The following is a 17,118-nucleotide window of genomic DNA, read 5'->3' on the forward strand; positions in this document are numbered from 1 at the left end:
CAGCACCCTGGCATAGACTTTCCCAGGGAGGCTGAGGAGTGTGATCCCCCTGTAGTTGGAACACACCCTCCGGTCCCCTTTCTTAAAGATGGGGACCACCACCCCGGTCTGCCAGTCCACAGGTACTGCCCCTGATCTCCACGCAACATTGCAGAGGCGTGTCAACCAGGACAGCCCTACACCGTCCAGAGCCTTCAGGAACTCGGGGCGGACCTCATCAACACCAGGGGCTCTGCCACCAAGGAGTTGTTTAACTGCCTCAGTGACCTCGCCCCCGGAAATTGGCGGGTCATTCCCCTCATCCCCAGACTCTGCTTCCTCCTCGGAAGACGTGTCAGTGGGATTAAGGAGGTCCTCGAAGTATTCCTTCCACCGCCTGACAATTTTCTCAGTCGACGTCAGCAGCGCTCCGCCAGCACTATACACAGTGCAGGTAGAGCACCGCTTTCCCCTCCTGAGACGTCTGACGGTTTGCCAGAATCTCTTCTTATTTTAAATTAAATTAAATCAACACTACAACTCGGAGCAGCTATAAGAAGAGACTTCACTGAAGAAGAGGAGCTGCATTAGTTTTGCTGGTTGTAAATAGATAACCACACTTTGGAGGAAAAGAGTAAAATGTTGAGATGGTCTTTTTATTTAAACTGTGTTCAAACAGCCTCCCTGGTGCCTCCTCAGAGCTTCGTGTGACCGAGGAGTCATTAGTTCATTTACACTAAATTAACCCTGACACTCATCCTCACACACATACACACTCATACTCTGACACACCCATCAAAAACAACAAAAATGCATTTACAGGTACACTGTGTAGTTTCTAGAGGATAAGACTTTCCAGGTTTCTACAGTTGCTTAACATCTGGTGTCCAATATCCTATCAGAACTTCTCTGATTATTCTGCATTTGATCTAAAAACCACACAGTTGCAGGAAGTGGGTGGAGTTTTCGGTGACGTGCCTCCTGAAAGACAAGGGAGGACTCGCTTGCGCTCTCTCTCTCATGCAGGAATTAATCAGCGATGGAAAAACAGAACTTCTTTCGAGTCCTCCGAGTTATTATGATCCAGATCAGAAAGAAAAACAGGTCAGACAGTGTGTGCTCCTCCTCCTCCATAAACCCGTCCCACCTGAAATAAATAAGGAAACAAAAATATAAACCCTGCCAAAAGGAGAATCAATAAAGTCACAGCTCCACATTACAGCATGAAATTATGAACATCTTCATGTCTTGAAGAACACATTTTTTGTACTTGAGTGTAAAAGTCTTACACGATCAATATGGTCACGCTGTATTTTCAATTATTAGTTTTTCTGTATCTATGAGGACTCACCTAAACACAGGCTATCGGGGCAGAGATGTATATTTTAACTGAATGTTTTTACAGCTGAAGGTGAAAAATATGTAGAATCCCTTTTATCTCAGATCAGTGTGCTATAGTGCATATGACTTTTTAAATTCCAGCTTTCAGTGTCCTCCTCCTCCTCAGTATGTTTGCTGTTACAGGCAGATATTCAAAACTTCGCTCTGAGTTCGAGGTGAAGGCACTGCTAGATTTGCCTAAACATTGTGACCAACGCTGAGGCCTCACAGGAGGCCGTCAGCTCTCCAGCAAATTTGCTCTGTATTGTGATCAGTGATCACTGACATGATAAAAAACCATTTACAGGAAATAATGACAATGATTATGGTTCAGTTTCATGTGTACAGACACAAGCTAAGTTTAAGCTACTGCTCTAAGTTTGTGCTAAGAACAAACTTTAAGATTGTAAATATGCGCAGGAGTTCAGCGAATAGCAGTTATTACCAGGAACAATAGTGGATACATTAACATTACATTAAACTTTGATGTCTTTGTTGCTGTGGTTCCATTTTTATGATAGTTGCCAAAAACGCAAAGAAAGGAAAATAAATCTTGGTTGTGACACCATCCGGATGAAGCTCATCTCATACACTGTGGATGAAGAACAGCAGTAAGACCTGTGGTGTGTTAAACTGAATTAGTGTGTATTTACTCTATGCGAGGGTCACGGCTGCTCCTCATTCCCAGAGCTGGGTGTCTGATTGCGCATTTGACTCCTCAGCTGTTCGATGAGTTCAGGGTTCTGCTGCTGCATCTGCTGAGCGAATTGCTGCCCTCTGCAGAAGCAAACAGAAAGGCAAAATCACCTGTTATTCATTGACACCACCAGCTTTAAAATACAGTCCCTGTGCTCTGGTACGTACGCCTGGATCAGTCTTGATAAATCTCCAGGTGCTGCAGCACTAGGAGCTGCTGGTGCAGCACTAGGAGCTGCTGGTGCAGCCCCAGGAGGCGGGGCTGCACCTCCTCCCCCTCCAGCGCCCCCACCTCCCAGTCCACCATACGCTCCAGACATCATCCCGGACATCCTGGAAGATAGGACAGGAAGTTAACTCTGAAAAACCACAGAGGAAGAATGGATTTCAGATGAAGTGAGACAGACTTACAGCTGCTGAACCTGAGGGTTGTTCATCAGAGACGAGGCCTGCAAAGAGACAAGAGTAGGATGGAAAAATTTACCGAGTAGAAACAGAAACTGTAAATACCTAAATTAAAAATAATGAGCAATGCTGATAAATTCTCAGAGTTCTCACTGTCTATGTAAGCTGCAATTTAATCACTGTTCAAATGTGTCTGTGGTTTTTTCTGGTCATTTCTGAAATTCTACACTTCTTTAAAGGAGTGTCTTGTAATTAAGAGAAAATAAAAAACATTACTATACCAATGCTATGCGTGGCTGTTGAGTCAACAGAACTCATTATGTTGCTGTGTGCATGTATCTTTTAGAAATTAGTATCCAAGTGAGTTTTACCTACCAAAACTGACAAGACACACACCAGCATTATATGTGCTGTATGGACTAATAGGCATGTTACAGTTTCTGCATCTGAAAGGTCGTTAGGTTCTGACGAGGATGCAAATTTGGCCATCATACAGATTTGTGATTTACTATTGAAAATAACCAAATAGCAATAGCATGTGAATGCTATCAAAACCAGATTTTTTCTAGCATTTACAGGAGCAAGCAAGATAAGGTTAGCCACCTACACCGCACCGACATGTTTACTGTCAATTAGGAAAGTTAGCCGATAACGTATTTTGCCAAAATCAGGAGACCTCATTGACTCAAAGAACTATATTGCATGAAACGGGATTCGATTTTGTGTCAGCAGAAAGACAAACAAAGAGCTCAGGTTGGAGTTTGTGTGGCTTCCATGAACTGAGCTTGGCTTCACTGCCCAAAACTGGCTTTCTTTCTGCTAAAGTAAGCCACACTGATAATGTGGTACCCAATGCAGCATGTTGCTGGCTAACCTTCACTTGCTTGTTTATTATCAAAATAATTTCTGAAGTCACATGACTTTGTGCTTTTGTATATTAGAGGCAAACTCTTAGAATGTGGTCTCATCATTTGTACGATGGTTCGATGCAACAGAAAAGGTGATTTAAAGGAAACCGAAACAAGAAAATTAGCTGTGAGCTCTGACGAGTGCAACTGGTTCTGATGGCTGCCAAAACTCCGTGACCGCTTAGAAATGTTACAGGCCAAACACTCAGATCTCACCATGTTCATGAAGCCGGGGTTACTCAGCAAACCAGCTAGATCGACTCCGCCCAGCCCTGCAGTCTGAGAGAACAGAGACAGGTTCACGTAAACACAGTGCTGTCGGGAAGTCGGAAATTTGATCCCTCATCCTGCCTCTTCTCACCGGACTGGACGTGTCCATCTTCTCCTCTGCGATCTTCAGATTGGTTTTGTAGGTGTCGTTATCTGGGTCGAGCTCCAAAGCCTTCTTATAGTAACTGACTGCTTCTGTGTGTTTGTTGAGGCTGGCCAGAGCCAAACTGAAACACAAGACGACAAGTCAGGGCCAGAGACAGCTGAAAACAGAACGCAAGGAGCTTCCAGCTTTTCATTCTTCATGCTCTAATGCTGCATGTTTGTCTACTTAAACAACTGCAAACTCCTGTATAACTGGTTAAAAATAAATAATGTAAAAACTTTGTGGAAATAACTTTGTGCTGGCTGACTTTGGTTTTACGGCTGCAGTCAGCACTGACCTTCATTTTCAGTAAATCTGCCACTTGTGTTTAATAACTGACAGTTTTCTTCCAAAGGCAGTGAAAACACTTCATAAATATCGTAAAACAAGATTTGTTTATTTGACCAGCTTCACAAAATCCAAAGATATTCAGCTTCAGCACAGAGCTTCATTTATGAAAACTGCAAACTTTACTTGTTCCTAAAATACTTTTACAAAGGCAGAGTATAAATACTCATCTTAAGAAAACACAATTTTTATATTTTATTTTACTATTCAACAGATAAATCCTGAGATCTGAAGGAGCCAAACACTGTGAAAGCTTTCTTTTCTGATGCTCCAAAGTCACTTATTAAGAAAATAAAAGTTATAGGAAAATTTTTAAGTTGGATCTCTTTGTGGAATCCATTTGTTCGAAGAACCTGGTTTCATTTACGTTCTTTTATCCCCAGTCTGTCTGATTTTAAAGGACATAGAGACAACAATCCTCTGATGAGCCTTTGTTGCTAATTCGTCTGTTAAAAATAAACGTGTATATGTAATGGAGAAAACTACAGCCGTGATGCAACAGTGTCCAGGGTGCAGATCAGAATCAGAAATAGTTTATTAATCCCGAAGGAAATTATAGGTTACAGCAGGCAGCAGGCTAATGGCACATGCGCACTTACAAAGGAACCCTCTGACCAAACTTTACACAAACATGTCAAAGAGTAGGCTGATAGGAAAAAAAAAACACCAAGATTTGCTATTAGCTCGGGTCCACACCAGCAGGTGGCGCTGTGAGACGCATCCTTGGTGTAAAAGGAAAGCTCCTCTCTGCTGCCTAAGAATAAAGAAATGCCTTCCTGCAGTTTCCTCTCTGATAAACACAGGACATTTTTTCTACATGTGAGATGTTTTTGATGTCAATGTGAAATCGCTTCACGGCAACAATGAAAGACAAAGAGAAGATGCTGTCATACCCCATCCGCCCATAAGCTTTGCTATAGTTGGGGTCGATGCTGATGGCTCGTTCACAGTCCTGCACGGCTCCTGCGTAGTTCCCCAGCTTACTGTAAGCTGCAGCTCTGCACAAAAAACACACAAAACCTAACTGCTTCACGTGAACGTCAACAATCTGAACACAGCAAAACAACTGCAACAGAGAATTTGCATAAAACAAACATAAACAGCACAGAAAAAATCGTTTCTAACAATATTGTCATGTGACAAGATGTGAAGAATTTGTTTTCTTAAAGGACCAAACTTAAAGGTTTTATGTAACAAGGTATGTAAAAATATCTAAAGTGACAAAACAAGTGAAAACACATGAAAAGTGTTTGTTCTTTTGTTTCTGGTTCATCATCAAATACAATTTTACTGTTTTTAAAATAAAATGAACAACAAATATTTAGTGATGCTGAGGAAATGCTGACCGACCTGTTGCAGTAGTAGACAGCGTTCTGAGGGTTGATGGCGATTGCCTTCGAGTAAAACTCAACAGCAGCTGCAAAGTTGTCCACCTTCATCTGGTCGTTGCCTCCAGTCGAGAAAACAGAAAAGAACAAAAACACCTCACTCACCTGAGCACTGTGCAATAAACTTTATACAGCAAAGTCACTCTAATGTCATCTCTCACTTGCTGTCCTTGCTATCATTAGCATTAATTATTATTACACAATATTTATTCCATTCATTTGGCATCACTGATTTTTCCTAGTATTTTGCTGTGTAGAGATACTAATGCTATAGTATCATGTGAAACATAGACTTTTATATTTACTTTTAAATGTTATCTTTAACTTTCTCTATTTCACTTTTTTTAAGCTATTTATTTGACTTTATTTATTTTTTACAGACACTTTTTATGATTTTTTTTTTACCTTATTAAGTAAAGTTTTTGTCACATTACCCTTTATTTTACTGAGCTACTCTACTATAAGCTTAATTTTTTTATTTTAATTGCATTTATTGTTTTGGCTGCTGGAATCTCCCAACTTCATTTTAATCCTCTAAGTGATGACGTGATGAATCCTGCTTCCAGGTCCAAACTGCTCTGTGTTTATTAAGGCTGTTGTGTTTTTAACATGTTTTAATACTTTGTACCTTGTTCTAATCTCAACAAGCCCATAAAAACAGTCAGTGATCACTGTCGGCCTCTCTCGGTTTTAATCATCACTGTTCATTTTACAGCTCAGTGTTTAAACCCTTACGATGTAACTGCAGCCCAGCAGCAGTATATGAATGACTAACCTCGTATTGTGGATGGATTATCTCAGTTGTTCTCCTGACTGAAGTTTGGTCCGTTTACAGCATCCTGCCATGCGACTGCATTTGTCCCTAACTATCAGGAACCCTCAGGTTAACTTTTATCGAGTGGAAAAAAGTTAGCGTTCATCCTCCAGCTTCACTGTGTTTATGCTAACATAGCTGTGTTGCTAGTGATCACGTAGCACATCATTATATAGCAGCTAGCCCAACTTCAGTAACCCTACAAACGTCACTGCTGTTTAGTTTTCTGTCTTCATTCATGTTGGAAGTGACAGCAGAGCTGTACGTTTGAATTTATTCATAAATCTCTCAGTCAGAACATGCTATATCATGCTTAGGTGGAAGCTAGCGAGCTAACTTCCTGCTAACTTCTAACTCTGTTAAATGTAATAAATCCTGTTTTCATGGATGCCTGGATGTTAAACTTCATTGTTACACCTGGTAAAGCAGCAACGCTGATCATTATATTAAAGATGAAAGAATTTAGACAGTTTGTAACTCTCAGTGATGCTGCAGTGTTCGTTTGACTTTATAACCTGCAGCAGAGTTTGGGCCTGACACGGCTGATGTCTGACGTAAAGACCAGATAACAATAAATACATGTCCTCTTATTTCTATACTGAGGATAGATGATTAGACAGAAGTCAGCACTTTAGCTTTCATCATTAACCTGCCTTGAGGCCACTGTTGTTGCCTGCTTACATCAACAGTACTGCATTTGTGCTTGAGTAAATTATCACGTAACTTTACTTCTGACTGCTGTATTTCCAGTTAATGTATCTGCTCTGCCTCTGTGAGTCTCTGTTATAGAGTGTCAGGAAAACCAAGGGTTACTTCCTACAGCTTTCCAAAAACCTGATTCAAGGAGCTGCAGGTTCATTTGCATCATCTCTTCCTTGTACCAGCTTAACCCTACAAATGAACACAAAGACAAACTAGCTGCTCTAGATAACGTGTTCACACCAGCCTGGACTCACCGTCACTTTTGAGTCTTTCAGCCTCTGCTTTCTGTTCCTCTGTTGGGGAGTTTGGGGTGGAGTTGTTGTTGACCTGCGACTGAGCTGAATACTGTCAAACAAACAAACACTGGGTTAAATGAGACTTCCTGTAAAACAAACAGACAGACGGACTCTTCAGGTGTGCAAGATCACAGAGAAACACTTAAAAAAAAATGCTCATGTAAAATTAACATCTGGTGCAACCTGCACTAAGGCCAGTGCTCCATTTAAACGTTTAAAGAATGGCATTTGGATCTTCACCAGTATGTAATAGCTTACTTTGCCTTTTGTAAGCCACAGCAAATAATACTGATATTTATTATGCATTTCGTTTCAGCTCTGGCTTTGGAAGAACAGTGAAATTAACTCAGACTTGCTGCAGGACATTGATGCAAAGGCCAAAATGTTCAGACTTGTCATCTCTGCAATACAAAACAAACCGTTTGGAAAGTTGCAAGGGTCTTCTGCGTTTACCTTTGCTGTAGCGGAGGTAAAGATCTCCGGTAACGTCATGGGGACCGCGAGACTCTGGTCATCGGTGGAAACCTCAAACGCCGTCTCCAAACACTGAACAGCAACTGAAAAACAATAAGATCATGTCAACAACAAGCTGGTTCTAAAAGATAAAATAAAAGAGCCACACAAAAGGAAGAACGATTCAATCTGTCGTGATCTTTCAACTACTCCAAGATGTGGAATCAGAAACATCCCTGTGTGTCCTGAGGTCTTCTCACCTGTTGGGGAGTTGGATCAGGTGTTGGGGGAGGATAACAAACAGTCTGGGAGCACGTATGGCCAGGTTTACTACTGCAAACTTGGTTCTGGTGTAAAAGTATTGTTGATATTTACTGCGAGAGCACAATGGGACAATGGGAATGGGAACTGAGGTTTGTTGTGACTGACCCTGTTGCACATCTATTTCTGGAAGTTCAGAGAGGAGAGTATTTAAGTCAAGCACACAAACTGATTTACTAAAAATTGCATGTCTTATTTTTTGCAATTGATAATGAACTGACTGACAGTGTTTAAAAAGAAAGCACAACTTTTGTAAATCACCTGTAAAAATAAACACACCTATGAGTGCTATTTGGAAATTGTGCTCACATGGCATCTTGCCCAATTTAGTACATCTGGCCCACAGTGAGGTATTCTCTTAGAGCATCTGGCAGAGCCTGAGGTCCTTTTCCATCCTCTGAGGGGAAACGTGGATTAACTGAGGTCACAGAGTTAGTTAAAAAACTATTTTGTGACTGGACTTTATGCAGATGTTGTTTGTCTTGAGCTCTTCGGGTGTTGTGAGGGTTTCCTGGTTGACACGTCGATAAAATGATCCAACTGTTTCAGAGGCACACTTGAGGACAGCGACTCTGGAATAGCCAGATATGGTGGTAAAACATTCCGTGGCATAAATGCCTTTCCCTCTCTGAAGCCTTTATTATACTTTGTGTCTAGAAGTCCACTATGGTTTGCTTAGGTCAGAGTGATATAAATTTTGTCAACAGATATTTGCAGCTGTCTTGTGTCCACAACAGAGCATCATAAGAGAATGTCTATGCCAGAGTAACGGAGGAGCCATTAGGTGAACCTCAAATTCAGGAGAAACAATCAGGTTTTCATACTGATTGAGGCGTATTGGACCAACTCTTTATCCTCTCAAGGACACTTTGAAGTGATGGTTTACTCATCTAGACACCATTTGTTTTGTTTTTCTCGAGAAAGTATTCAACGGCATCCATGTAGTGTTACAGCACGTGTTACATGTGCTATGTAGAGCTGAGCAATATAAGATTTTTTCATATCACGATATGTTTTTTTCATTTCAGGCGATAACGATATCTATCACGATATAAGCCAAATAACTATATTTGTAAGATTTAAATGTGCCGTTGCTCACAAGTAAAATGTGAAATAATCAGCAGCTTGTTTTTATTTAAATATTTATTTCCCATAATAAGTTCAACAGGGTAGATGTACTTAAGGAACATGAGACTTTTTCAGATAAATAAAGGCAAATATTGCAAACTACACAAAAGGCAGCCGCTAAAGCGTTTAAGTTTCAAAATAGAACAAATGAAACAGACTAAATTGTCAATTCCACTTAGAAACAAAATATTAATTCTAAAAATAAATCTTAGTTTGTTTTACAGGAGAACAGACAAAACTGACTAACTTTTGTCAATATCAAATAAACTGAGAACTAAAAGGAAATTCTCAATCTCTCCTTGTTGTATAGCTGAGCTTTTCAAAGAGTTTTAACAGTTACTTTAGTCTGACAAAAGCCGAATGACGAATTAGCGCTTCCAGTCAGAGACTGAGGCTACGTCCACACGTACACGGGTATTTTTGAAAACGGAGATTTTCCGTTTTCGTTTAAAAAAAGAATCCCGACCACACATAAAGGCAGAAATGAAGGAAAACGCTGCTATGAACATGCCAAAGCAGCAGGTGGCGCTAGATTCCTAACCGTGCCGAAATGTTGGCCAATCAGAAGTCTAGAAGCCTCGGTGGGAAAAAGTAAACAAAGCTGGGGCATAGAAGCAGAACCGAGTCGTATGTGTGGAGGGACAGTAACTGTGTGTATATGTAAGCATTTAAACACTGCAGAGAGTAGAATTAATAGTATTGTAGAAATTCATTTCACTGAAACAATAACGTGGCGCACAGTGTGACGCATGCACCAGTTTATTGTATTTCCAGACTTGCTTTCGGCACAATTTACAGTGCACGCTACTCTGTTTTTTGTCAGACTTGAAATAGCTGAAATACCTTCACACTACGGAACTTCTATGGCTCTTCCGTTCGACAATCTCTCCGGCGTTGGAACCATCATCTGTTTTCTCTTCGGTCACGCTCGGTTGATTTTTCTAGTCGGCACACTCATTTCCTCCATTACCCGGGCGGTACGGTGGCTGGCTGCTTCCCAAACAAATACACATGTGCGGCTTGGCACTTGTGCTGTACCTAACAAGTCATGCGACGTGACGCTGCGGCTGTGATTGGTTCGGCTCTGCGCTACTGAATTTGGATTGGCTGACCTTTTTTTTTTTTTTTTTTAAAGAGGACAAGAGCGGCGAGGTCTATTGCGATAGTTTAATTTCTCTATCGAGTAAAAGTTATATCGCGATACATATCGTTATATCGCCCAGCTCTAGTGCTATGTGAGCTATTTGGTCTCTATCAGGCTACCAGGCACAAGTTTTGAATTAGTGATGGCAATGCAAACTGCCAACCTGCCCTATGTCACAGATTCTATTAATAATCTTTGTGGACAACACAGAGCAACAGCATTCAGCAGGTGAAGGGTGTCAGGTTCAGTGGTCTCTTTGCTCCTTGTTGATTTATTACAATTCAGTTTTATTTCTACAGCACACACAACAGATGTCTTAAGACACCGTATAGTGTGAAATAAAAACAGAACACAAAGAACAAAAAAATTAGAGAGTTTACAAAAGTTAGTGACATGCAATATAAGGACGCTGGGAGTGAAAAGAGGGGGGGAAGAGGATGATGAAGAAGCGCCAGTATCTAAAGGCTCTGGCTGCTATAGTAATGAATAGTTTTTAGGTCAAGATTTCTATTCAAAGACTGATCTAATGTGCACTCTTTGCTGGGCAGAAGTACAGAGACTTGTGTTAAAAAAGTGAAACAAAAGTGAAGTACTGATTAAATTTCACTCAAGTAAAAGTGAAAAAGTACAGGCTCTGAAATGTACTTCAGAGTAAACAGTAGCTCTTTTCTACTTGCTGTTTTTGCCCAAAGCTAAGTAAACCTGTGCTGATCCTTGTAATGACACAATAACAGTATAGTCAGGAGATAAAGTGAAATTTGGCAGATGGGTAAACCTGTAAGCCATCCTTTCTGTGACTTAATACTGATCATAAACAAAATAACTGTTGTGCACCAGCCCAACACAGTGCTTTACAGCACAGCAAGCTAACTTGTTTATCCTGCATTAAACGGCAGGATTTTATGCAACATGCATTCATAGACACGATGCATTCGTGCATCACGTGCATCAAGTGCTTTGAGGGTCTCGTAAAGCACTATATAAATGCAATGCATCATTATTATGTCTATTTTGCAGGAATGTTACACATAAGCTTCACATAAATATATAGTATTTGATTAAAAAATCAAGACATTACATGTACAGTGGGGCAAAAAAGTATTTAGTCAGCCACCGATTGTGCAAGTTCCCCCACCTAAAATGATGACAGAGGTCAGTAATTTGCACCAGAGGTACACTTCAACTGTGAGAGACAGAATGTGAAAAAAAAAAAATCCATGAATCCACATGGTAGGATTTGTAAAGAATTTATTGGTAAATCAGGGTGGAAAATAAGTATTTAGTCAATAACAAAAATACAACTCAATACTTTGTAACATAACCTTTGTTGGCAATAACAGAGGTCAAACGTTTACTATAGGTCTTTACCAGGTTTGCACACACAGTAGCTGGTATTTTGGCCCATTCCTCCATGCAGATCTTCTCGAGAGCAGTGATGTTTTGGGGCTGTCGCCGAGCAACACGGACTTTCAACTCCCGCCACAGATTTTCTATGGGGTTGAGGTCTGGAGACTGGCTAGGCCACTCCAGGACTTTCAAATGCTTCTTACGGAGCCACTCCTTTGTTGCCCGGGCGGTGTGTTTTGGATCATTGTCATGTTGGAAGACCCAGCCTCGTTTCATCTTCAAAGTTCTCACTGATGGAAGGAGGTTTTGGCTCAAAATCTCACGATACATGGCCCCATTCATTCTGTCCTTAACACGGATCAGTCGTCCTGTCCCCTTGGCAGAAAAACAGCCCCATAGCATGATGTTTCCACCCCCATGCTTCACAGTAGGTATGGTGTTCTTGGGATGCAACTCAGTATTCTTCTTCCTCCAAACACGACGAGTTGAGTTTATACCAAAAAGTTCTACTTTGGTTTCATCTGACCACATGACATTCTCCCAATCCTCTGCTGTATCATCCATGTGCTCTCTGGCAAACTTCAGACGGGCCTGGACATGCACTGGCTTCAGCAGCGGAACACGTCTGGCACTGCGGGATTTGATTCCCTGCCGTTGTAGTGTGTTACTGATGGTGACCTTTGTTACTTTGGTCCCAGCTCTCTGCAGGTCATTCACCAGGTCCCCCCGTGTGGTTCTGGGATCTTTGCTCACCGTTCTCATCATCATTTTGACCCCACGGGATGAGATCTTGCGTGGAGCCCCAGATCGAGGGAGATTATCAGTGGTCTTGTATGTCTTCCATTTTCTGATGATTGCTCCCACAGTTGATTTTTTCACACCAAGCTGCTTGCCTATTGTAGATTCACTCTTCCCAGTCTGGTGCAGGTCTACAATACTTTTCCTGGTGTCCTTCGAAAGCTCTTTGGTCTTGGCCATGGCGGAGTTTGGAGTCTGACTGTTTGAGGCTGTGGACAGGTGTCTTTTATACAGATGATGAGTTCAAACAGGTGCCATTCATACAGGTAACGAGTGGGGGACAGAAAAGCTTCTTACAGAAGACGTTACAGGTCTGTGAGAGCCAGAGATTTTCCTTGTTTGAGGTGACCAAATACTTATTTTCCACCCTGATTTACAAATAAATTCTTTACAAATCCTACCATGTGGATTCATGGATTTTTTTTTCACATTCTGTCTCTCACAGTTGAAGTGTACCTCTGGTGCAAATTACTGACCTCTGTCATCATTTTAAGTGGGGGAACTTGCACAATCGGTGGCTGACTAAATACTTTTTTGCCCCACTGTAGCTTTTATATCCAGCTTGTCAATTAGTATCAGTTTGTCAGCGGGCAGTCCTTACCTTCAAAGATAACCCCTCTTCCTCCTCTACTGTCCTGTTTCTCCTACATCTTTCTCTATCTCTGACTCAAGTTATCTCTCATTCTTTTCTCTCCCTGAGAAATACAGCAGCTGGACCTTTAGCTAGCAAACACACTCCATGACAAACTGCACAAGAACAGTTTGTGTGTTTACTGATGATTGTTGAGCAATTACAGAAACGCTGCATTTGAAAATAGCTGCTACTTAACACGTTATTCCCTGTATGCTCGCTCCTCTTAGGGATATCTGCACCAAGAACACCACTGGATTGTTCTGCTCCACTTAGCTCTATAAACAAAGCCTCTTTCATTTCTTTGTACATGATACAACCTGGTGATGGATACACCAATAGGACTGTCTTTTATGTGCTACTGGTCCCAACTGGGCTACTTGGCTCAAATCCGTCTGATGTTTGAAGGCACAGACTAACGTCTTAAACCCAAAGTAACAAACCCATTTGGTAAATTTAAGCGGTAAAAAATATAAGATTATGTGTAAAAATGTAGACAGTCAAAGTAAAAAGTTGTCATAAAAAACAATACTCAAGTAAAGTACAGATACCTAAAAATGAGTTACTCTGCTTAATTTTGAAGTATTTGTACTTCTGTTTCCTCTGCTGCTCCTCCAACCCAGACTCAGACATATGAAGCCAGGCTATGTGTGCTGCTGTATATATGTTGTGGAAAGAAATATTGAAGTGAACTTTTTTTTAGTGCTGTAGCTGACTCAGTCAGAAGATCTGCTGGCATAACAGTCAGTGATGATTTTGACCAAGATCACAGTCAAATGGAGTCACAGGAAGTTTGAGCTTTTGTAATAAAAACAAATATAATAATAATAATAATAATTCCATTCATTATGATATCCCTGGTCCGTGGTTATAAGACACTACGACACACGGCAGCAAACCACACAAACTCTGAACATCATACTTATTCCCCATGAGAAAGTTTAAGTGTGCATTCTGAGTTAGGAGAGAAATGAACTGAGCAGCTTCATGTTCTTCTTCTTCATGTCTGAGGACTCACCTTCGAGACTCTCCTGAGCATCTGAAGACAGAGTCCCTGACTGGAGCTGATCATGGAGGAACTGGATGATGGAGAAAGCGAGGCGTTTGTTGTCTGTCATGGCGGCAGAGGTGCTGCGTCTCTGTGCTCACTGAGGGAGAGACACCCTGCAACTAAAACCTTGTTTCCAATAAGAACCGGAACCCTGTAAATGTACATAATGCATGCAATGAAATCCAAATCATTTAAATACCGCTTAAGCATTATATGAAAATAGTGCAGTGCATTTGTTCATTAAAAAGAATATGTGCCAACTTTGAATTTGATGTGAGCAACATATTTCAGCAAAGTTTCAATATGTACTACATAACCTCTTCTTTTAACAACACTAAGAGGAGATCAGAGGGTAAGCACATAGCATATCAGTAATGTGTTCTGAGCCTAAAGCCAGAGTTTTCAAGCTTACGAGTGTGGCTAACTTTAGTTGACTATAGGAATTTATGTTAAACACCTTACACGGTACGGACCAAACCAGAAATGTTGCCGTGCCGGCGTATTTACACTATAAAAACCAGTCTGTTTTCAAAACTGTGCTGCCTGCAGGCCTAAGGGTCACAGGAAAAGGTTTCCAGCCTTTTGCCCTCATGACATTTCTGCTAGCTCTCTAACTCTTTCTATCTCACAAACTGCAGACCCCATCTTTAATTCTGAAATACTCAGCATCAGTAATGCCCTTTTTTACACCTCATTAGGTCAGTAATTAACCTCATTAGCTGTCAGATATTGCAGACGTGTTTGATTTTTTTTAAATCACATCACTCTCTATATGTAGACATGCAGCATGTATTTATATGCATGCATACATTTTGTTATATTTATTACTTTCTTTGGTATCAACCAGGATTGAGTACTAACTTTGATGTACTTTGATCACACCTGCTTATTTTGAATTTGATCTCTGCAGCATGAAGGAACGCCTTTATTGTCATTGCACAAACTTCTTTGTTTCAGCCTCTGCTATATTGCTGTTTTGAGGGGGGCGTAGAGTTTAGTTGTCTGGGTATTCTGCCAGATAATGCTATTAATGATACATTAACACCTTGTCTCAACAGTGATTAATGCTCGTCAGGGACATGGAAGTACCTTCTTTCCACCACACCATATGTTTAGCCACCCCCTTTGGTATTAGCATGGAGAATGTTCTAGCAACTCCAGCACTGTGTGAGCAGAGCTAACGTTAAACACCTCTGAACATAAAACCATTACACAAACAGAACAGCTGATGCGGGCTGATAAAGGAGATCTGTCTGTCGTGTTTTAAACTGCTCAAATCAGTGAAGTTTATGAGGAGTCACCGCAGACACAGTGACTCAAGATCTCTGGCTAATTTCTAGCTTGGCGTGCTAGCATACCAGTTAGGACAACTACAAATCAGCACACATCTACGGTTTATTTGGCTCTTGAGGGTATACGTTACGTTTTAAAATGGGTTTCCTGGAACTGCTATGACAAAGCTCGCAGTCTAACGCTATTACTATAATCGGTACTGAATTAGGTGGTTATGCTGTATTGGTGAAACCCTGAAAACTTAAGACTACAACTGACTCGTCGGACACGAATTTCTCCTTTGAAGTTAACAAGCAGCTGGTTTATCTTCAGACTGAGCATGACTCGAAATGGAAAGAATGTGTCAACAAAAAGACGAAGCTGATGCTAAAATGCTTGTATTTAGTCAACCCGTGTTACTTTCTGTATGCAACACAGGCCGGATTTGACAGATGATTTCGAGAGTTAAAGATATGTCTTTAAGTTTTCCTCTATTACACCTGAGGGTCGCTCTAGATTCTAGAAGAAAGACCACGATGTACTGCAAGAGATTTGAAAGGAGCGTGACGTGTTCGTCAAACCATAGCGGCACGATGCTAACGGGTGGCTAGCTGATCATTTTCCTTTGAGTACATAGGCGCTGCTTTATAAATAAACCTTCCACGCTGCCAAAGCGAGGCTGACAATACAGCTAAGCGTTTCTCCTACCTGTCGTCTCCGAGTTTCAGATGCGAATCAGTCCTAAAAAAGAGAATTTACGTTGCTTAGCTTCTTTGAGGAACACTCACTCAGTTCGTTCATAAGCTTGTCGCAGAATGATGTCATCATGCAAGGATGCAGTTGAGGGGTCGTAATATTTTTAGCGACCTTACTCACTGCCACTGCATTATTATTATTTTTTTAATTAATTATTTATATTAAATTGAACAAGTCTGGCAGAACACACAACTGTGAAATAATAGAAAAAAAATAATTAAAAAAAAAACAATACACTGAGGGTTTTAACACAAAACACAACTTGTATGTACTCTTTGTCCTGGGCCATTCTGAAGGAAGCTTAAATTTCCGTCGTTCTTACGCATCTTTACGGACACTAAAATTTGTACCTGACAGGGGCGCCTCCAGAATTCTTTCATAGGGGTGGCCATATGGGGACCACTAAAAATATCAGGGTGGCACGCAAAAATAGAATTTCTCCTTTTATTATGCTGTTATCAAATATAGGTCACTTGACAGAAAAAAAAAATCCCCCCAAAAGAGAGAAAGTAAAGAATTTTATCCAGTAGACTCGCTCATTTTTCAGGAAGTGATGCCTCCAACTGGTGAGGCATCCTTTTTCTTTGTTTCATTCTTCTTTGTTATTATTATTGATATAAAGCTGGCCATTTTCACATGACAGTCACTTTCAAACTTTTTTAGAACTGGATTTTTTTTTAAAGGAATAGAAATGGAGGTGCTCCAAATATGCAAGAACAAAATGTCCCTCAAAGTGAGAAGAGTCAATTTTAAATCAGGTAACTATTTCATTTGTTTTTATTTTTGATATATGGAAAACTGACATGCATAAAGGAATAATGCCACATTTTTACCAGGAAAGGTTAGTTAGTTTTCTTGAAAAACATCAGGTAAGAGTATTAAATTC

At 40.7% G+C, this 17,118-nt stretch overlaps 1 protein-coding gene across 3 annotated transcripts; it reads right to left on the minus strand.

Annotated features, from left to right (window-relative positions):
- Positions 1–614: 614 nt before the first annotated feature.
- On the minus strand, positions 615–16,314 carry sgta (small glutamine rich tetratricopeptide repeat co-chaperone alpha). 3 transcript variants are annotated; one of them, XM_085433385.1, is made up of 12 exons: positions 16,265–16,314; positions 14,172–14,355; positions 7,785–7,888; positions 7,290–7,380; positions 5,482–5,581; positions 5,025–5,129; positions 3,730–3,865; positions 3,585–3,647; positions 2,467–2,504; positions 2,224–2,388; positions 2,013–2,136; positions 615–1,126 (listed from the first exon to the last, which is right to left on the minus strand). In XM_085433385.1, the coding sequence occupies exons 2-11, from the start codon at positions 14,269–14,271 to the stop codon at positions 2,025–2,027; spliced, it is 1,014 nt and encodes a 337-aa protein (XP_085289511.1). In that variant the 5' UTR covers positions 14,272–14,355; positions 16,265–16,314; the 3' UTR covers positions 615–1,126; positions 2,013–2,024. The 3 variants fall into 3 exon arrangements, with proteins under 3 accessions (XP_085289511.1, XP_085289510.1, XP_085289513.1); XM_085433384.1 differs by having other exon boundaries at positions 16,185–16,314; XM_085433387.1 differs by lacking the exons at positions 14,172–14,355; positions 16,265–16,314 and adding exons at positions 8,045–8,231; positions 8,385–8,502.
- Between the last annotated feature and the right edge of the window lie 804 nt (positions 16,315–17,118).

Source organism: Copadichromis virginalis, linkage group LG15 (genome assembly GCF_057382275.1).
Source record: "Copadichromis virginalis isolate Kocher_CV1m ecotype Utaka linkage group LG15, C_Virginalis_male_GT1.1, whole genome shotgun sequence".
In the NCBI taxonomy this organism is placed as follows: Eukaryota; Metazoa; Chordata; class Actinopteri; order Cichliformes; family Cichlidae; genus Copadichromis; species Copadichromis virginalis.